A 20,574-nucleotide genomic window follows, 5' to 3' on the forward strand; every position below is an offset into this window, starting at 1 on the left:
TCAGGAAGAATGGAAATTAAAATGAATCTGATCTCTTTCTCAAACCTCTATAAAACATGACAAATGGGTAGTGCTACAGCTACGTACCACACTGTATTTGTTTCGGTCCTATCCCACTCCCGGCTGAAGGGGCCTTAGTGCATTGGTATTTAAACGCACAGATTGTGGTTTGCGTTGCCACTACGCACACCCAAGTATCTCAGTGAGTCACGTTTAGCAGGCGAGAATAATTGTGCGTAGATGCACTGTACTCGCTAATCGCTAACACTACCGCCACCACGCCATCATCATCATCATTCTCCGCCGCCATGGTTGCTTGAAAGTACCGCATCATTAGCTTCCAAATGATGGCTAGCGTTGGGCGATGGTTATTGTTGTGTGCGACACCAGCGCTCGAAGGCTGTAAAAGCTCACACGGCACACGCACACAAACACACATCAAGATGATCGGTTTTTTTTTCTTTAAACCGGATGAAAATAGTCCGGATGGTGGGCCATCGCTTTTTTTTTGCTCGCATTTATCCAACACCGACACAGGTTGGTTGTGAAGTTCTAAAAACCACAATCATCCACTTCACTTGGCATCAAAGTGGAATGGATTTGGAGCCGGGAAGGGAGAGAGACCAGAGGTGCTAGATAATCATAGACGCAGACAGACAGCACACACACACACACACTTACTCACACAGAGAATGACAATCGGTGGTGGGTATACGACGATTGATAATACGCTGAACAAATTTTCTCACATTGCATAATTATCAACAGCAGCAGCAGCACCAACAAACAGCGCGCCACAACTGTTGCAAGCAAATCAGTGTGAAAGGAGGGCTAGAGAGAGATAGAGAGAGAGAGAGGGGAAAAGCTGTGAGTGGCAAAGCGCGAGAGATGATAACATGGCTGAGGTGTACTATTAAAAAAGATAGTTCGATTCCTGGAACGCACGCCAACTTGAAGCTGTGCCGAGCCATTGGGGGGAGGAGGAGACTGCAGCTGCTCGAGTTGAAATACTTGAGCGTGCCTGTAACCGAAGTGCATGTTGAAGTGCATCTAATAAACTAACACAGCATATCAAACAAAGCTCCTACTACTGCCTACTACTGCACACCTCAATGGCCACCACTCGAACATGATTTATATATGCGGGGATGCCGGTTTAGTGCAGTGCAGTTTTCGTGGAACGTCGCTACTAGTGACAATGACTATGGTAGTGGATTAGTGCAGTTACATTATGAAGAAAGATTCATAGATGAGGTCTCTGATAGTTGTGATAGCTGGACTCACAACTGCTGCTCTGATTTTTAGATTGGTTCGATTGTCCGGCCTTATTCGCATGACATGATAGGAGCTTTGGAAACTGAATTTACGATGTCCTTTACTTCTGCTTGACGTAACTATCTTCTAAGTCATGCCCTGTCATATATTCGATAACCAGTCCGGTCGTGAGAAAGATCGCCGACGTTCCATTATTCATTTGCTTACCATATAATGGCACAGTGTCCCATCTCGACCCTACTAAGTTTTCCACAGTTTTTGAGTGTCTTCATTTGACTTCATCTTTCCATGTGATCCTGTAATAAAACGGGATTCGATACCCGGACCAGCTGTGTAAAGACCATTTAAAGAGACAGGCCATATTTGAGCTTTTTGACGCGAGCACACATCTCGCTTACGCTCACAAGATAGCGAAAGGTAAAAGCACGGTCAAAATTGCAACCTTCCGATACACAGGCTGTACCGGAATGGCCATCATCATCCCGCGCGTAGAGCAGCCAATACAATTGGAGGCGATTATACTTTTATTTATAGTATCATCATCATCATCATCACGCTCGGAAGGCTCTGGTTGTGCGTTTGTCGTGTGGAGATGTAGTTCATCCGTGTCCTCAGCCCGCCACCTCGTCGTCGGATACATTATTCCCACCATCGGCTTTCCGATCCCATTCATTAAGGCCTCTCCCGACCGCTATGCGCGCATTTCCGATCGCGTGTGAAGTGCGCTCCCGACGATCAGCATTTTTCTACCCGAAGCGAAGGGAAAGATTCGTCGTAGCTCGCGTAATCGATGGCTTTCCATGTTCCCGGCTACATCCACGAGAGGGAGGGAACGCCTAGAACCGGCAATCAGCCGTCCCAACGGGAGGCTGCACGAGGTTGTGCACACATTTCATTAACAAGTGCAGTCAGTTTTCCTAACGTCAGCAGCAGTCGATGGACGATGGACGGTTGCTGCGGTGTCGCGTCGGTTGCGCATCGCGGTGGATGTGCGTGATTTAAATAGTACCCCTTACCCTCTCGTGTGTCCTCATCCAACCCCTCACTTCGCTCATGTACTCGGCGCGATGTTTGTGTGATTCTAATGGTCGTCTATGCTCTTATCATTCCAGAGTATCAGGCGGGTCGAACGCTAAAGCCGCACGCGGAGTCTGTCAGTAGCCACCCTCAGCTTGACCCTTGCCGCATCATACTACACCGGGGACAGGAAGCCAAATATCTGGTCTGGGAAGGAAACGAAAGGCACGGTCACATCATAGAGCAATTGAAAGAGTCACGCGAACATGAGCGGCGAATGAGCGGACGAGGAACGGTGCGTGCGTCGGTGATAGCAGCAGTGACAAATTGACAGGGCGGACGGACCCCATTGCCAGGACATCTGTCGCGTACTATGCACGTCAGATAGATACCTCGAAGAAGCGTCGTAACACGAGCAGCTTGCAGCTGTACCCGGGTAGCATCGGAATCTGTGAGCAGCGGTAGGAACCGGAACAGCAGCCAGAGCAAAAAAAGGAGCTGAATACACCGAGCACAAACAGCGGCGCACCCCAGCAGACCCTCAGAGTACGGCGAAGACGGAGGGTTTTCGGGAAACATCGCACCCCATCTAGACGCTGGCTCGCAACGGTGAAGCGCGGGGGGCCGAGTCTCCCGATACGTCACCGGAAGGCGGTGCCACCTGCTGGTGGGCGCCCTGGTCAGCGATGGGTTGCTTCGGCTCAGCCGGATCGAAACAGTCGGACTCGAACAGCTCCGAGGACACGAAGAGTCAAAAGCGGCGCAGCGATGCGATCACACGGCAACTGCAGAAGGACAAACAGGTAGGTCCTTCCGCTTCGTGACCGCGTGGTGCGGTGCCTCTTTCGATGCGCCCTCCTAACCGACCCGTTCTCGTTACCGCAGGTGTACAGAGCCACGCACAGACTGTTACTACTCGGTGCCGGTGAGTCCGGCAAGTCCACCATCGTGAAACAGATGAGAATATTGCACGTGAACGGGTTTTCCGACAGTGAGCGGAAACAAAAGATAGAGGACATTAAGAAGAACATTCGTGATGCTATCCTGGTGAGTTGGGAGAACTTCAATCAATTTAGGACGCTTCATTTCACTGTCATCATCCTTGTATTTTTTTTTGCAGACAATTACCGGTGCAATGAGCACACTGACACCGCCTATTCAGTTAGAAAAACCGGAGAATCAGGCACGGGTAGACTACATTCAGGATTATGCGTCAGGTATGGTATAGTTAGGTGTATAGGGAATTGGCGGAATCCTTTATCTGCTCTGTGCATCTATACAAATAGTGAACCAGAATATCGTTTCGGGCGAATTTTAACATCGGTTCGTCAGGCTTAGTGAAACTTCGATAGAGATAGAATGTTAGTTAAGGGAAGCAATTATAAGGAGGTTTTATATAACCTCATCAAGAATACAGGACAGAGAACTAGATGCACAGTATTACAGGCTCGTGTACCGTAATGCATAACGACCGTTTTGCTGTTCTCCACAACAGGGCCTGATTTCAATTATCCGCCGGAGTTCTACGAGCACACCGAAGAGTTGTGGAAAGATCGTGGTGTCCAGCAGACGTACGAGCGATCGAACGAGTATCAATTAATTGATTGTGCTAAATAGTAAGTAATGGGCGGCCGGATATTGTGCGCCGTCACTCTTCATTAACCCGCACCTGCAACCATGAACCCTGAATAATCCTGGCCGGGAATGGAATGCGAAATTGACGCCCTTTTCTTTCTGTACTCTCTGCCAGCTTTCTGGATCGTGTTAGTGAAATCAAGCAGCCTAACTATACTCCAACCGAGCAGGATATCCTGAGATGTCGTGTGCTAACCTCTGGCATTTTCGAAACTAGGTTTCAGGTTGATAAAGTAAATTTCCAGTAAGTAGACCGTTACGCGCACCCGTGCCTTCGTGCCCCTTTATTTAAACCTGTTGACGTCGTTTTTTCTTGCATCATTTTTTTTACAGCATGTTCGACGTCGGAGGGCAGCGCGACGAGCGGCGTAAGTGGATTCAATGCTTCAACGATGTCACAGCAATCATCTTCGTGACGGCGTGCTCTAGTTATAATATGGTCCTGCGCGAAGATCCCACACAGAACCGGCTACGGGAGTCGTTGGATCTGTTTAAAAGTATTTGGAATAATCGGTAAGCGAGCATTGACTCGGCGCGTTTGCAGAATGTCAATTATATTAACTGGTTCGCTTTTTCTTTTACTTGCAGATGGTTACGGACTATATCCGTTATATTGTTTTTAAACAAGCAAGACTTGCTGGCCGAGAAGATAAAGGCCGGCAAGAGCAAGCTGTCCGACTACTTTGGCGAATTCAATCGTTACCAGACGCCAGGTAAGTGGTTGCTGAAAGAAGAATAGAGACAGCAGTGTGTGTAGGTGGTTTCTGTTCTATCAACTACATAGCCGTTTCTTGCACTAGAACAAAAAAAAAAAACCCGTGTCGAGCCGAATCTAAGATTTATTCAATCATGTTCTCTGTCACAAAGCTGTTGTGTACCTGTAATCTCAAGAGAGGACCTGTATGATCATTTTCCAGGATAATCCGTTTAAGGATAAAGAGTTTAACAAGAAGGTTTTCCTTTTTTTTTTCTCTTTAGCCGACGCTGTATGCGAAATGGGTGAAGATCCAGAAGTGATTAGAGCAAAATATTTTATAAGAGACGAGTTCTTGGTAAGGCCATTTTAGCGTCCTCTATTAGCCGGATCTTTTATTAACTTCTGCTTCTGCTTCCGCTTGCAGCGTATATCGACAGCGAGTGGTGATGGCAAACATTACTGCTATCCACACTTTACCTGCGCTGTAGATACGGAAAACATCAAGAGAGTTTTCAACGATTGTCGGGACATCATTCAGCGGATGCATCTGCGGCAATATGAGTTGTTATAGGTAGGTGCGCTGACTCTCACCTCACATGCTGCTCCCTGTTCCGTTTCTTGTCGTGCGCGTTGGCTAATCCAGTTTTTTTATTTTCCCCATTTGTTTTAGATATACTTAATGATTTCGATACAACAGCAACTTGGTCGTCTCATTTTAGTTGTGTCTATCGTGAAACAAATATCAAACCTAGCCAAACTATACTAATTTTATAATAAAACAAATATTTGATTAGGAATTAATCAAAACAAAAAAATGGAACATGCATAAGCACACAAACACATACACACACACCGTCGTCATCATCATCATCATCACCACCCCCCACACACACACATCGCAGAGAAATACCTACGCCTCTCCCAGCTTCAGTACTACACGCGACATTTCATACGACGATCATCCGATCAGGCAAAACATAAACACGTACTCACCCCCACTGTCACGAAAGTTTGGACATCGCAGTAGTCACCGCGTACCCTTCCCCACCTCCCCACAGGGAGAAAAAAAAAACGGTAGAAACGAATGTGTTTAGTTTAGTGGTGCGAAGTGCAATAAACACAGGCGCGCGGGCAGGCGAGGCGAGTGGGATTGGTGAGCGAAAGAGCGGGTTAAATCGGAACTCGGACATCATCCTGCATCTCGTCGGACGGACCTGATCAACTGCTCGAATGAAAAGAGATTGACCAGACACACACACACACACACAGACGCCCAAGCAAGCAACAAAACAGAAACAACTGCCGTCGAAAAGCGCAAATTAGTAAAACGGGAAAATGTAACCAAACGATGTCTCTTTGACACCCCCTCGCCGTGGCTAGGACGTGGAAAACTGGATGTGTGGTGTAAAGAAACCAAAAGTAAAATGGAGGAATGTGGCAAGGGTTTAGAGGATCGTCAGGCGCTACTACCGTAATAACTAGTAGCTTGTTTCCGGTAGTAGTCCGCTAGTAGTCCGAGAGAAAGAGAGCGAGAAAAACGCGCGCGCTAGAAAGAGAGAGAGAGAGCGATAATGGGTAGATAAAAGAAGGATTCTGCTAAGTAAAGTAGTGGTAAGCCTTGTTGTGCAATAAATTCGGTGGGTGTAGAAATTAGGATTAGTGGAGGAGAAAGCGAGAGCTAGTGAGAGGTTAAAAATCACACACCCAAACACACAGCCACACCGTACATGCGGGTACACCGGGGTAAAAAAATGTGTGTGTGTCCACCCCTGGACACCGTAGAAGCGCTTTTACTGAAGCAACTAACGCTCATTCAGCAACCAAATCATCCGCGATGGCCGCCGCACACAGCTTCCAGGTTCGTCGCTTTTTTTCCGGTAGAGGGCGCGATAGTGTTGTAAAATGGTGTTGTGATGTGTGATCGGATAGCCCCTGTAGAAAGTAATCCAAGGAACGGATGAGAAAGCAGGGTGGAAAAAAGAGAAAGCGAGAGGCAGGTAGAGAGAGAGAGAGACGATGTAACAGATGAAACACACACGCGCGCGCACACACACACATACTTTTCTGTGAGGAAACATTAGGAGAAATCGGAGAGAAAGAGAGAGAGAGGACGATATAGGATTAGTAGTAGTAGTAGTAGTAGTAGTAGTAGTAGTAGTAGTATCTACTATCGCAACGTTAGTAGCTGTTGGAATTTCAGTATTTCGCTCTCATCGTTTTATTGTTTTGCTTTTGTTTGTGGTTGTTTTAACTAAGAGGAACATTTTGTATAAGGGAGGCGCGCGTACCACACACTCGCGTATCGTATTGTTTTTAGTTTGTTATTGTTTTTAAAAGAAAGGACTCCGTTTTTGTTACAAAAAGGAAAAGGTTCGTGCATACACACAAACACACACGCACACGTTTTACACCACGCAACGCAACCACTTTTGTATTAATTTTCGTAGTTCACCCCTCTCATGCGCCATAGTAAGACTCTACTTTCTATTATGTTTATGTTTAGAGTGTTGTAGGGAAAAGGGGGGGGGGGGGAAGTGTCGTGGTCTGGAATGCAAACGTGTTCGGTGAAACGCTTTTAGGGTTAGAAATTGTTATTTGTTTTAATATCGCTATCTAATACACCTGTGTATAGGCATTGTTTTAAAAGGTTTATAGTTTATCCGTTTTAACGCTCCCCCGTTTTTTCCAGACCCCCATATAGGGGAACAGTTGTTAGACTTGCTTAAGCTCCCGCTGACAGTCGTATCAAGCCGCCCCGGTTTCTTTTTAGAGAATGTTTGTTAAAAGAAAAAAATCAAGATAGATTGCTTACTGTTACGTTTGTTTGTTTTTGTTTCGTTATTTTTCCGTTATTAGGAAGTTGTGTTTGTTAAGTTTGGAGGTAGCAGAAGGGACGTTCCGTTTAGTGCCGACAGTGGGTGGGTTTTTCCCCCAGCTTTCTTTTTGGTCAGTGATTCCGGACAGTGTAGGTAGAAGAAACAAAAGGAACCAATCAGACGGATGGAGATTAGGTTAATCAACAGTAAAACCCCCTTACCTGCGTTTTGTAATACACAAGTAAAACAATTAAAATTTAAATTTTAAAAGCGCGAAAAAACTCACCCAAGCGGACAGCTGGCCAAGGCCAAGGCGTCGAACGATCGGTTCAGTTATTTAGATCTTCCGATTTTGTTATCACTACTACTACTCCGCCGTGTAAGTGTAAGTGTTTTACCGTGTCGCATAAATGTGTTGTGAGCATAGTAGTGTGCGTGTGTGTGTATGTGTGTGTGACAGAGATTAGTGATGGCACTGGAAAGTGGGAATGTCGCTTTAGCAAAAATACGTAGTTAAATGTAATGAAAAGAGTAAAGGCATAGTGCGTGTGGCGTGCGATGGTTTGTGTAAGAAAGGCAGAGTAGTGATGAAATGCGATGTCGATGGATTAGTGAAAATGTTATTTTGAACCAGAATAAAATTCACTTAGGTTACTGACAAAAGGTTTATTTACCCCAACTGTCTATTGTAAAGGAAAGATGATGATTGATGCCCGTGCCGGCAGCATCAGCGGGCCGTGCCGATACAGATAATCCAATCAGTCAGTCAGTCAGCAAACGGAAAAGCTTTACGTCTTCTTCACCATGTGGACAAATAGATAATAGGCCGTTTTCTTAGAAGACGCAAACAACCTACCGACACACCTACCGGTTTGTTTTAAACCTTCGGAAAAGCTATGTTGAATCTCGTATCGCGCAATGCGGGCAGGAACGCGGTGTGTGAAAGTGTCGAACAAAGTGCATGGGTAGTAGCAATCCGATCCGAACGTCCTGGTCCTGGTCCCTGGAGACGGAATCAGTACAATGTGTATGGTGTGTGTGGGATATCTGTGTGTGTGTGTATGTAACCCAGGTGATTCTGTGTAGGAAGTAGAAAGCTCTACTGCAAGATGGAGAAAAGCTCACGTCACAACCATTCACTACAACAACAACAAAAAACAACTTCAATGACACTCACACACACACACAACTTAACCAATCAGAATCAGATGGCAATTTTGTATAGCTTTATGGGTGGTGTAGACGAAACAAGGCAGAGCAGAGAAAAGAAACAAGAAATATTTGAACGGAAATGATAGTCAAATGAATGGTGTTTATTATAGGTGTTAACGTAGTGCAACATAAAAGTAAAAACGAAGAAGCGGAAAAAAACGAAAACAGAACAAAAAACCAAAACTAAATGTGGGGCGATACAAATAGAGGAAAGCGAAAGGAACGGAAGCGAACGGAAGGATAGTTGGCAATAATATCTTCCGGTTTCCGGAAAACAGACGGACGTGTGGGTGTGTGTACTGCGTAACGGGAGTATGAAATTTGGCTTTATGTTACTTATTTAATTTTTTTTTGTGTTATCACAATGTGACAAATTTTCCCTCTCATCATCTGACCACTTCTTAAAGCGATACTGTTGTTTTCCCTTTTTTCACACTCTCCGTTATTTCTTCCAACAAGAAAAAAACTCCAAAATGCAGTACACAGACCAATCACCACCATCACCATCACCAGTTGTACATAGTAATTCCTTTCCAAGCCATAGCTCTTCGATGGTGGTCACTCTGTGGACAGTCAGGTTCTGGTGTAGTGGATAGTATGTAAGAGTGCAACCGTTGTATCCGGTTCAGGCACCACCTCCAAAAGCCCACCAAGACACAGACAAAAAAAGGAAAATGTAGACAAAACTGGATACAGAAACACACACACACACACATGGAGAACGTGCCAGATCGCTGTAGTGAAAAGCCTTTTCGATTGGTTACATTTTGTTCAGATTTTCGTAACAAACACTTCCAACACGCTTCAATTGATTGGTTTTGGTTCGAATTCAACAAGCAAACAGCAAGCATGCTTAAAAAAACTATTCCAGGATATCGTCGTTGTTCCTCCGGTTTTTATTGGAGACGGGAAATGAGTATTGAGTATTAGAAAAACTTCTCTAGGTGGTGTCCAGCTTCCACAACTTTTATCCTTGTATAAATTTTTCCAATACGGGGTACGTCTAAAGGACTTTATTTGTCCGCTCTGAGCTTGGAATTTTACTGAAGCATGTCCGTTGTGGGACACCAAGTTCGAATGGCAAGAGCACTCAGTCTAGGATGGAATAGGACCTATAGGAACAAACTCATTCTCGTCCAGGATGTTATTGTTTTAATTTAGAAGATTGATTTTGAGGACCTGACTCTACGTGGGGGTCAGATTTCTGTATGCTCTACGCTTTCGGAACGGGATTTCGGAACCCAAAACTACTCACAAAGGATACAGTTTGACAGTTACTTCTTCGTGTGCTGTCACAATCTTCAACTATCATCAAAGCAAGCCGATCTAGTTGCTAGCCAGCTCCAAATGAAATGATTGTTTGTTGTTGTGTCATTTGCTTCTGATCAATGCTAACTCTGACCATAGAAGGCCACAACCACAGATACACAGATAGATAGAAAAATAAACACGTTACCAGTTCTTTCTTTCGTTGCAGAAGGTTATGCGCTTGCTGTTGTGTGTGAGAGAATGTGCACCAGAGTAATGTGTGTGCGTGCGTGCGTGTGTGATGAAATTACGCCATCAAGAAAAGCCATTTGCCGCGGACAGCACAATCTGCTGGTGCTGGTTAGGAGAAGTGAAGTGCAGTGAGAAGAAATGTAGTCATGTAGACTAAAGCGAAGGAAAATAGATGTGTAAAACTATTGTTATTTATTTTATTTCTATTGCTATATGATGCTGGTGAGGAAGACCGGGATGCAACCAGAGGAGACAGTCAGAATCACAAACACACACACCACACATAATCACAGCAAACCTACAGAGAAGAAGCATAGGCAATCGCGTTGAACAAACCCAAATCCCGGCACACCAAACACAATGGAACACAATCACACATACATAAACGCAAAGCAACATGAGCGCGGGAAATGTGAAGGTGTCCTGTGTCGGCGAACTCGACGCACGGGTCCGGTCCCGGCCCCGGTCTAGGTAAACACTAATACAAAAGGAGTGAGTAGAGGTAACCCATTTACATTGAAATAAAGCAGATGAGAAGGTAGCTGAAAATACCTGAGCAGAAGCAAAACAAAGTAAAACAAAAAACAAATGTATATCGTTTACACATACATACATATACATATATATACATCTTATATATATAGACTTATATATGTATACATTTAGGGAGGAAAAACAAAAGCGCTGAAAAAGATGAAAATCGCAGATGCAAACAGAGATGTACTATTTTTTTGTATTTCGGTTTATACTATACTGCTGCCCTCCTCCCTCTTGTAAAGATGTCCTCCCCTTCCCCCCCCCCCCTCTCTGCTGTTCCCCTACTTTCATAGCACCTTTACCACCACCACCCTCATCTTCGTACCTCACCTTCAGCTGTGTTAGTCAATTGTCGCCGCCGACGGGGGCTGGTCGTTGACGTGAGCTCTCTCTCCTTCTCTCTCGCTCGCTCGCTCGCTATGCGTGTGTGTGTGTATGTATAATGGAAGCGCCCTCTGTGTGTGAGCTGAAACACTATGCACCTAATTCACTACTGTGTAATGTATGCTGCGTACCTTCATTATCCTGTTTCGCAAACCGAAACGAACAAGAAGAAATCATTAATCTAGCGCTGATGAGGATGACCGAACCGAACTCGATCGCTCTACCGTTCCCACACAGCCACACAGTTAGCCAGTGAAGCAACCATAGTCCTAGCAAGCAGTCCTTTTCACCGCTACACACTCACACATCAAACACAAACATAAATACACTTACAGAGACAGGATTAGCTTCTCGTGTACAATGGGAAATAGGGGCGCATAGGGGCGTATCCGGTGTAGCAGTTTGCGTTTTGTTTGTGGGTTTAGTTCCTTCCGTAATTAAGCAAAGAGAAAACACTCCCGCCACTAGAAGACACTCCCGCAAAGATACAATTGATAGTAGGCCGGGGGACGATTGTGAACGCCGCGATAAGGAAAAGAGTAAAACAAAACAAAAAAATCAAATGTTCTCTCTCGCAGACGAGCAACAGGTGTTTGTGTTGGTTGGTGTGGTTTCTTTTTTGTTGTTGTTGTCCTATGTTCCGTTTCGTTGTCCACACAACAATGGCAAATAGATGATAAAACTTCGTATTAGAAGGTAGACTAACAGAAAAAAACAAAAGGAAAAAAAGGTGGCAACGGGTGACAGTAGTAGTGTGCTGCTTGCTGCTGCTGCTGCTGCTACTACTACTACTATAACTACTACCACTACTACTAGCGGGCATAAAACGAGAGTGTTCATCGGCAAGAAAACAAAGAGCCAGAAAAAAGAAACAAACAAAAAACAGATTGATATATATATATAGTGGCATAATAAGTATCTGCAAAACAAATAAAATGACATTATAACATTGAAAAAGGGGGGAAAAACCCACACACACACACACACACACAAACAAATCATGCGAAGCGCAAACAGCTGCAGCAGTAGTAGTAATAAAATCACTTGTGGAAGCTAAGGTGTGGAGTGCGCCGGGTGAATCAACTCTTTTATATAGCCTGTATAGAGAAAGAGCGAAAGAGAGAAAGAGAGAAAGAGAGAACAAACAACCGAAAAACACCCGTCGAGCTGCGAAATGCTGCGAATGTGTGTGCGTGTGTAAAAGTGAACTGAATATAAATTATGAAAAAGAAAAACTGCAGCCCTGAAAAATAAACAAACAAAGCAAAACACTTAAGCTGCACCACCTGAAGCACCTGAGCAGTCAGTGGGCAGTGTACCGCCATCGGTCGGTCGGTGGTGTGTCGTGTCGTGTGAACAGGAACATGCGCCCAGTAAAAAAGAAACACACGCAAATAAAAAACAACAACAAATAGTCATTGTAGATTGTAGATGAAGAACAGCAAAGAGCAAGAGCTAACACGAACACGAAAAGGTCGCACAAACAACAACAAAAAAAAACGTAAAAACAACCCGTATAAATAATTACTAAAAATGAGCAAAAAAAAAACGGTGAAACAAGCAGGAAGGGGCGAACCAGAACAGCCAGTGAGGTAAAATGAAATCACATACACAAACACATCCAAACAACAACATGTAAGCAAAAGCACGTGCAAATTAAATAACACGAAATAACAAAACTGCATGCATGCGTATGCAACACTGAGCAGAACACAGCAAGGAAAGAAGCAGAGGAAAAACAAATAAGTTGTGTGGAATGTGAGAGAGAAAGAGAGAGAGCGAGAGAGAGAGGGGGGAGAAAAAAGTAAAAAGTAAACAAAAAAAGAGCACACACACACAAAAATGATACCAACCAAAACTACCAAGAAAAAAGAAATCTTGATATAAGAAGATAGAATGGCTGGTGTAAGAGATAATCCGAGTGCGCGTGTGTGTGTATATGTGGCGGAGAAGAATACAGTAGTAGAAAAAAGAAGAAGAAACAAAAACACACACGTACAGAGTATGGAGAATGGGAATGTATCGAGAAAAACTTTGAGGAAATTAAAACCAAGAAAAACCCTATCGGAATATGTGAAAAATAAAGCAGATAAAAAGTTTACCTAATCTTGTGTGTGCTTACTTTTTAACATTTTTACCGTTATAACACATGTTTTTGGGATGCTTTTGTTTTGGAAAATGGAAACACGATGGAGACGCCTGGTGCTTGGTGCGAACCAGCGATTCAATTTTTGATTTGAAAACTAAAAAACTTCAATTGAATACGCATCAACTAACTTTCGGAAGACCTTTTTTCATACATTTTTAGTATACATGCTGCTCTAAGCCTTCAAATGAAAGGGGTTTCAAAGCAAACTGTTAGCCGTTATTTTGAATATCAAATGCAATATTTCGAAAGAAGTCAACCACCGTACGTAAACTAACCACCGCCCCGATCCGTCAAAGCTGTCAGCGTATGTTTGTTTACATCGAAACAGGCAAACACCCAAGTTGTCTGTTCCCCCTGTTTTCGTAAATGTTTTGGTAAATACATTGGTTAACGAAATATCCTCGAAAAGATTTACGAGATTCCAAATTATTTCGAGGATAATTTGTTTTTGTTTTGATTCTGTTTGTTTACATTTTGAATGAACCCTGTCATAAAATGAACCGGAACCATGTTCATCGAATGTAAACAAACAAAAATTCACTATCCTCGAAAAATCTATGTTTCGATAAAATTTTCGAGGATAGCCATGCATAATGTAAACAAATATTCGAGGATAAGTTTTTGTCAATGTATTGTTGCCTTGTAGTGTCTCGTCATGTGTTTTCGGGAGTTCCTCTATTCTTGTATTTGCTCTTTTCTCTCCTGATTTTGCTTTGCTTCTCTTCATGTCCGTAGACTCTTCGCGTTGTGTGGTGGTATGTTTGTGTGTAACAACGGAACTTTCGCTGCAAGGTTGGAGGGGGTGGGCGTCGAGTGTGTTGTTTATCAGCTGTGATCTGTGCCGTGTGAAACTTTTTCGGTGTGCTGAAACGGGTGAGTAAGAGTAAGATTAGAAACAGAATGCCGTGTGCATGTATACCTCAGCCTGAAGACTGAACCACCAGACTTGCTCAGAGCAGGAATGAAATACACGTAATATAAATTGGAGCGTGGTACGCTTGCGCGTAGCAGATCATAGTGTGGTTAAGAAGAAAAAAAGAAGCAGTGCTACAGTTGTACTAGACGCTGGAATGGCTTGTAATGGTTGAAATTTTCTTATTTTTCAGATTCAAAAATCTGTTTGCTCTACAAAGTCGATGAGTGCATCTTATCAGGTAAATATAATTATATGCTTTTATCCCAGATATCTGGTTTATAGTTTTTTTTTTGCCTTTTAGTTCTGCAGCGTCATGGTGAACGTTGGGAGGTGTTGGCACGGAAGACGGAGCGGGAAAGGGTTCACGACAACTATGCGGTGATAAGGATATCAACGGATTGTGCATTTACAGTTAGCGGGTGAGCCCACGCTGTACCTCGTAGGAGAACCTGGCCATGGGTATTGGAGAATGCATATCGTATGCCGGGATCGTGCTTGACCTTGAACACTGACTCTGCTCGATCACGGGTTCCAAATTGGTCATTACGTTACCGGCGGCTTGCCAGCAATCAGCATCGGCTATTCTTTTTCCGTTCAGTTCTTCCTACCGTGCTTCTGTGTATAAAGTGCCTTCCATTAACAGTAAGTTTGATCAATCATCATTCTACACAAATTGGTTTGCTTTTATTTAAGATCAATTTTGCATCTTTTAGTCTCCCGACAACAAGTTGGAGTTGCTTCTAGCACGGATTATGATGGTGCTGTTGCTGAAGAGAAATGTTGTGTTGCCTGGTTGCACTGGGCAGGATGGTTCACACAGTGTAGTCGATCTCCTGTTGGTGTCGATTGTTCCCTTCGAGCCGGAGGCCCATCCTGGCCGCTCAGTGCGATAGTGTTAGCTGCTAGAAATACAAGATGTAAATATAAAATGGTTACTTTACATGTTAATACAGAAAAGGGTACTATATAGGTTATAGAATTACGGCTTTTACTTACTAATAAAAACATGAACAAGCAAAATGCATCACGTACATATTGCGCAGCTGAACCAGGCAAAGAAATGCTCCAGTGTCGTCCCCATTTTTGTCCGGAACATGGTCGTTGTGAATGTTAATGTAGTAACGGTATTTGAAGGCATATCCTGAGCCGATCCCTATGACGATCGAAAGATCCGCATCCTGTTTTATTGACGAAATCATTGCCTGCACAAATTGCTCAAAACAAATCGCACGACTTGAAACCTAATAAAATTTTCCGCAACATTTATTGGCGGAGAACAAATTTGGATCAACAATCACACAGTGAATAGAACGAAGCCGATTGGCTTCGTCAACCTCTCCCCTCTTCTAATCGCATCACGCATGAACTCTTACCCCTTCTCCATGTGCAGCCAGACCAAAAATCAGCGATCAACGATACAGGGCTCGCCTATTCACTTTGCGATGCGAATGGCATATTTTGTACAAAGTGTTTCATTTTGTTATATACATTTTTCAACAAAACCTACCGTCTTGACAATAAAATCATGTCGAAAACCATGTGGAAGAAATTGAAGAACTAAAAACACTTCGGGATTGAATGAAAATACTCAAACGAAATGTAAAAACAATAATGACGGTATAATATATGCCGTTCATATCGTAAAGTAACGAGACAAACCCTGTACGAGTGCACACATGCCCATACACATATTCACCAAAACAAGGTGAATCTATAGGCGTAAGCGAGATGGGTATAACAATAAAAGGAGAGCAAAATGTAAACATTTTGTTCATCATGAACCAAACTCAAGTGTGTGACAAATCATCCATGAGTGCGAGCGAAAGAGGTGTATAAATAGAAAGAGAGGGAGATATTTATCCTCTAAAATTTCCCCTTGGGCAGGGCCTGCGAGCGATTGTGTTGTGCAACTCCGGTACAGTTTACCGATGCTAATTTTCAATATCCGACAAATTGTGACCCGTGCGTGGCGGCCACATCCTTCGTGCGTTTGCTACGAAGGTAAACCGTCGCACCACACACGCCACTATGGCAGCCAGGCCAAGATCAACAAAGACACGATCGACCTGTACCGGCAGCAGTACATCCGTGACTCGTGGACAAACCTGACGCCGAAAGTGTTGTCCCATCTGGACCGCAATCTGCATCTGCAGCGAAACCACCCGCTGTCGATTGTGCGCGACAGGATTGTGAAGTACTTTTATGGCGCGTACCTAAGCCCGCGCGGAAACCCATTGTTCAGCGTGTACGACAACCTGAGTCCGGTGGTGTCGGTCGAGCAAAACTTCGATCAGCTGCTCATACCGCAGGACCATCCGAGCCGGGCCAAGAGCGACTGTTACTACGTGAACAAGGATTATTTACTGCGAGCGCACACCACCGCGCATCAGGTGGAACTGATACAGGCCGGGCTGGACAATTTCCTTGTCGTTGGTGATGTGTACCGGCGGGATGAGATCGACGCAACGCACTACCCGGTGTTTCACCAGCTGGATGCGGTGCGTATCGTGCACCAGGACAAACTGTTCGAACGCAACCCGGAGCTGAAGATACACGAGACGCACTACAAAACGCACCTGTCGAACGGAAGCCCAACGACGGGCACCACCGGCAGCCCGTTGGCGGACTGTATCGATCAGCACAAGCAACCGTGCCACACGCTGGAAGCGGTAAAGCTGTGCGAGCACGAGATGAAAAAGATATTGGTCGGGCTGGTGCAGAAGCTGTTTGGCGAGGGCATCAAGTACCGCTGGGTGGACGCTTACTTTCCCTTCACGCAACCGTCGTGGGAGCTGGAGATTTACTTCAACGGTAACTGGCTCGAGATACTGGGCTGTGGCATTACGCGCAACGAAATTCTCGAACGGGCCGGAGTGCAGAATTCGATTGCGTACGCGTTCGGGGTGGGATTGGAGCGGTTGGCAATGATTCTGTTCGACATACCGGACATACGGTTGTTTTGGAGCACGGACAGTGGCTTTCTGAACCAGTTTCGCGACGATCGGATCGTTAAGTACAAACCCATCTCGTCCTATCCCCAGTGCAGCAATGACCTATCGTTTTGGCTGCCGGAAGGCATGGCGATCGATCAATTTTCGCTGAACGATTTTTACGATATCGTGCGAAGTGTCGGCGGGGACATTATTGAACAGGTGAGTTGGGGGAAAAGCTGCCAAAAAATATATATCAGCATTAACCTGCATTCATTCTATCTCCGTTCCAGGTAACTTTAATCGATCGCTTCACGCACCCAAAAACGGGCAAAAGTAGTCTCTGCTTCCGCATCGTCTATCGTCACATGGAACGCACGCTGACCCAGGCCGAAGTGAACGTGGTGCATGCCAAGATTGGTTCGGAGCTGGTTGAGACGTACCACGTTAGCATTCGATAAAAATCGTAATATTAAAACTGTTGATATCCACCGGGTGGAATGGAAATAATCAAACTGCGTTTGGAGCTCTTTTTATCGTTTTTATCACAATGAATTGAAAGTTAACTTAACATTATTGCAATTAACTAAAAGTTGATGCTTTTGGATCGTCTTCCTTCACGACTTTCGAATTTGCGCACTTCTGTCAAATCAGTACGGTTTTGTATTACCTCGTGGTTGTCAAAATGTGCATCCATGACACAACCTGCTCTGTTCGCACAACACAACACAACAAAAAGCCGCATTTGTTTGGCGCGCTCGTCTACTATTCGTTTTGAATCGAAATTAATCAAATAAAGCAACGATGGATGCGGCCGGTATTGATCCCGACATACCCAGCGATGTCCAGTGCTTTCTGCTGTCCAACAAAATGTCCTGCGTGCGCTGGGTACCGAACCAAACGGAGGACGAGCATTTCTTCGTTACCGGCAGCTGGGGCGATCGGGTAAACACGGTCAACCTGTGGAACCTGGTGCACGACGAGCTGACGGACGGGGAGAGCAGTGTGCCGCTGGTGCCGAAAAGTACGGCCAAATTCTGTGTGACGGGCGATATCGTTGGGCTAGGATTTATCGACGATAAAAATTTGGCCTCCGTCACGTCGGAAGGTAGGATGGTTGTGCGACGGTCACACATAGCTTGGAGATACCGATTTGATTCCCTTTGCTTCCCAGGTACACTGAGCGTGCTGGATCTTAACCGTGAATCGACACTATCGTATGATTTCACGCACAAGTTCAACATGCACGATCTGCACACGGTCGACGCGCGGCAATCCATCTGTTCGGCCATGAGCGTTTCGGCGTTCGATCAGTACATCGTGACGGGCGGCGAGGATGGCAACTTGCACATCATCTCGGGCAACGCGGGGAAGGTGATTAGCACCATACGCCACCCGGACAATGCGAGCGTGCAGTGCGTATCGTTCATCTACCCGAACGTGGTGGTTGCCGGCCGGCATTGCGGTGTGCTCGATTACTATGATTCGCGCGAAAACGGCGACAGACCGGCATGCAGCTTGGAGACGTGCCACGAGGACGATCGGGAAAAGACCATTCCGATGTGCATCAACTATCTGCCCAAGTATAAGTCGCTGGTGAGTACCGCACTACCGTAGCTATGCGTGCCATACTTGCTTGAGCCCGGATTGCTGAAAGCGTCTTATTTTTGTTTTATTTCAGGTTCTAGTCGGTCTGGAGAACGGTTCCATACTCGATTGGGACATTCGCAAACCGTACCAAGCGTCTCGCGAGTTTAGCGACCATGGTGACCCCGTTACCGATTTACAGTTTGCCAAGGAACAGGACATCATGTTCAGTGCCGACACCGGTGGCCTCATTACGGAATGGACCCTACGCAATCCGTCCGCGTTTGGCGCTTACTTCGTGGAAAGTCGCCAGCCGCGCATGAAAGACTTTAAGCCGATCAACTCGATCGATACGAACGTGCGGCAGGCGATATGCTGCGGTGATTCTGAAATGGTGTTCATTATGGACCTGTTTTAGTGTTCCTGCGTGTTTCTCTCATCATTAAACCAGTAAGACAAATTAATCAGACAGACCACAGTTTATTTATCTATCTGGCAACCATTTATTCCAAATTGCTTCCCGGTTTTCAACGGTCTTCGTTCGCTGTTATAGCTTGCATAGTTTGCTGGAACAGCTGCTGATTGATCGTCTTTAGCTTCTCGATCTCCTGTTCTAGTTCGCGCACTTTACCGTCTTTCTCACTGTCGCCTGCCGCCACCGAACCAACCAAAGCGTCCAACCGTTCCGATCGCAGCGAGCGCTTGTTAGCCGGCACCTCGAAACTAATCTTTTCCCGCTCCTGCCTTGTAAGGACCACCTTCTGGAACGGAGGATACGTAACCGGAATGTCCAGCGATTGGTCAAACATGGCGCGCGGTGTCACGAGAAAGAACGCATTCGTGATGGTCCCCTTGTGTGGCAACAGTTTCAGCTGTTGGCGTGTTTTCACGTGCCACACGATGACGGTTTCATCCTCCGAACCGGACAGCATCGTTTCGCAATCCATCGACACGGACAGGCAGGTGATCGCTTTCTGGTGGCCCTTGAACACGCTCCGGTTCAGCAGGTCTTGCTGCAGATGAATTTCCTTCGACCGCGGTGCGGACTGTAGATTGCAGCTGTAGATGAGCCCTTTCTTGTCGCCGACAAACAGTTCCGTCTCGAGTGCGTTCATCGCCACCACAGCCAGCGCTACGGGGAACACGACGTTCAGCAGCAAACGGCCGGTGGACAGTTCGTACAGCTTGCAGGACCGGTCGAGTGATACGGCCGCTAGGATCGCTTTCATGCCACCCTTACCAACGACCACGTCCGACACGGGTAGCGTAAAGTCGGCCAGCTCGTACAGCATCCGGTTGCTGTCCTTCTGCTGTACCGTCCGGGCAAGGTTCCACACGATGACACGGCAATCTTGGGCGGCACTGATAAAGTGTGATCCATCGTCTGTGAAGCGCAGCACCGTTACCTTCCCGTAGTGCTGTGACACCGAGGCCATGTTGGCGCCCGTTAGCAGGTTGTACACGTTGAACGAATGGCCGTGAGCCACGAGCAGATAGTTGCCGTCGGGCGATACTGCCACTGCGCCCGGAACGGCCGGCAACATGTACTTCACGTTGGACGGTTCCTGCCGGTTAATGGGCCATGCTGTTAGCAGCGGTTTGGTGAGACTCCCGGAAACGACCACCCGATTGTTGATGGTGTGCAGTGTGTTCGGACCGGGCGTTCCACCGTTCCGGTACGTCATCAGTTGGGTACCGGTGCGCACGTCCCACGCACAGGTACTCCAATGCTGGCCGGAAGTATCGCTCGTCAGCGCGATCTCAACACAGTCGGTCATTTCGGTACACGAATTGCTGGTTTTTTTTTCGGGTAAAATAGATTTCAATCACGCTTGTACGAGCACATTCAAAATACGCACATGTTTTGACAGTTCTCACCTATCACGTTGTGGGCGAACAGTGGGCACAAAAACAGTAGA

At 45.6% G+C, this 20,574-nt stretch overlaps 4 protein-coding genes and 1 long non-coding RNA gene across 18 annotated transcripts in view; 4 read left to right on the plus strand and 1 right to left on the minus strand.

Moving 5' to 3' along the window:
- Positions 1-13,179, plus strand: part of LOC118503979 (guanine nucleotide-binding protein G(s) subunit alpha) — a 28,416-nt gene extending 15,237 nt beyond the window's left edge. For 11 of the 12 annotated variants that reach the window (XM_036037920.1, XM_036037915.1, XM_036037914.1 and 8 more), the window contains exons 3-12: positions 2,388-3,095; positions 3,178-3,339; positions 3,413-3,509; positions 3,788-3,908; positions 4,043-4,171; positions 4,261-4,440; positions 4,516-4,640; positions 4,906-4,979; positions 5,049-5,195; positions 5,295-13,179. In XM_036037920.1, coding sequence (XP_035893813.1) covers positions 2,979-3,095; positions 3,178-3,339; positions 3,413-3,509; positions 3,788-3,908; positions 4,043-4,171; positions 4,261-4,440; positions 4,516-4,640; positions 4,906-4,979; positions 5,049-5,195 — 1,152 coding nt within the window. In that variant the 5' untranslated portion in view covers positions 2,388-2,978 and the 3' untranslated portion in view covers positions 5,295-13,179. Of the gene's footprint in view, positions 1-2,246; positions 2,265-2,387; positions 3,096-3,177; positions 3,340-3,412; positions 3,510-3,787; positions 3,909-4,042; positions 4,172-4,260; positions 4,441-4,515; positions 4,641-4,905; positions 4,980-5,048; positions 5,196-5,294 lie in introns of those variants that run through there. The other variant, XM_036037925.1, reaches the window with a different exon arrangement.
- A 376-nt stretch (positions 13,180-13,555) lies between these two features.
- On the plus strand, positions 13,556-15,127 carry LOC118503992. 3 transcript variants are annotated; one of them, XR_004905238.1, is made up of 5 exons: positions 13,556-13,596; positions 13,958-14,095; positions 14,329-14,376; positions 14,440-14,780; positions 14,852-15,127. It is a non-coding gene; the product is annotated as an uncharacterized LOC118503992 (long non-coding RNA). The 3 variants fall into 3 exon arrangements; XR_004905239.1 differs by lacking the exon at positions 13,556-13,596 and adding an exon at positions 13,824-13,851; XR_004905237.1 differs by lacking the exon at positions 13,556-13,596 and having other exon boundaries at positions 13,901-14,095.
- Positions 15,128-15,997: 870 nt separating this feature from the next.
- Positions 15,998-17,578, plus strand: LOC118503971 (probable phenylalanine--tRNA ligase, mitochondrial). The gene is made up of 2 exons (XM_036037895.1): positions 15,998-17,290; positions 17,362-17,578. Exons 1-2 carry the CDS (start codon positions 16,067-16,069, stop codon positions 17,527-17,529), a joined length of 1,392 nt encoding a protein of 463 aa, XP_035893788.1. The 5' UTR covers positions 15,998-16,066; the 3' UTR covers positions 17,530-17,578.
- Positions 17,579-17,764: 186 nt separating this feature from the next.
- On the plus strand, positions 17,765-19,128 carry LOC118503982 (nucleoporin Nup43). Its single transcript, XM_036037926.1, has 3 exons — positions 17,765-18,176; positions 18,243-18,664; positions 18,750-19,128. The coding sequence occupies exons 1-3, from the start codon at positions 17,873-17,875 to the stop codon at positions 19,071-19,073; spliced, it is 1,050 nt and encodes a 349-aa protein (XP_035893819.1). The 5' UTR covers positions 17,765-17,872; the 3' UTR covers positions 19,074-19,128.
- Positions 19,116-20,540, minus strand: LOC118503977 (WD repeat-containing protein 18). Its single transcript, XM_036037912.1, has one exon. It carries the CDS (start codon positions 20,431-20,433, stop codon positions 19,183-19,185), a length of 1,251 nt encoding a protein of 416 aa, XP_035893805.1. The 5' UTR covers positions 20,434-20,540; the 3' UTR covers positions 19,116-19,182.
- Between the last annotated feature and the right edge of the window lie 34 nt (positions 20,541-20,574).

The sequence above is a fragment of the Anopheles stephensi genome, chromosome 2 (genome assembly GCF_013141755.1).
Source record: "Anopheles stephensi strain Indian chromosome 2, UCI_ANSTEP_V1.0, whole genome shotgun sequence".
Classification (NCBI taxonomy): domain Eukaryota; kingdom Metazoa; phylum Arthropoda; class Insecta; order Diptera; family Culicidae; genus Anopheles; species Anopheles stephensi.

What these genes read in the sequence shown, in the direction of transcription:
- LOC118503982 (XM_036037926.1), top strand. Translation starts at nt 17,873, where the DNA reads ATGGATGCGGCCGGTATTGATCCCGACATACCCAGCGATGTCCAGTGC. An exon ending in GGCCTCCGTCACGTCGGAAG is followed by an intron (nt 18,177 to 18,242) that starts GTAGGATGGTTG and finishes TTTGCTTCCCAG; the next exon opens with GTACACTGAGCGTGCTGGAT. An exon ending in TGCCCAAGTATAAGTCGCTG is followed by an intron (nt 18,665 to 18,749) that starts GTGAGTACCGCA and finishes GTTTTATTTCAG; the next exon opens with GTTCTAGTCGGTCTGGAGAA.
- LOC118503971 (XM_036037895.1), top strand. Translation starts at nt 16,067, where the DNA reads ATGCTAATTTTCAATATCCGACAAATTGTGACCCGTGCGTGGCGGCCA. An exon ending in GCGGGGACATTATTGAACAG is followed by an intron (nt 17,291 to 17,361) that starts GTGAGTTGGGGG and finishes TCTCCGTTCCAG; the next exon opens with GTAACTTTAATCGATCGCTT.
- LOC118503977 (XM_036037912.1), bottom strand. Translation starts at nt 20,433, where the DNA reads ATGACCGACTGTGTTGAGATCGCGCTGACGAGCGATACTTCCGGCCAG.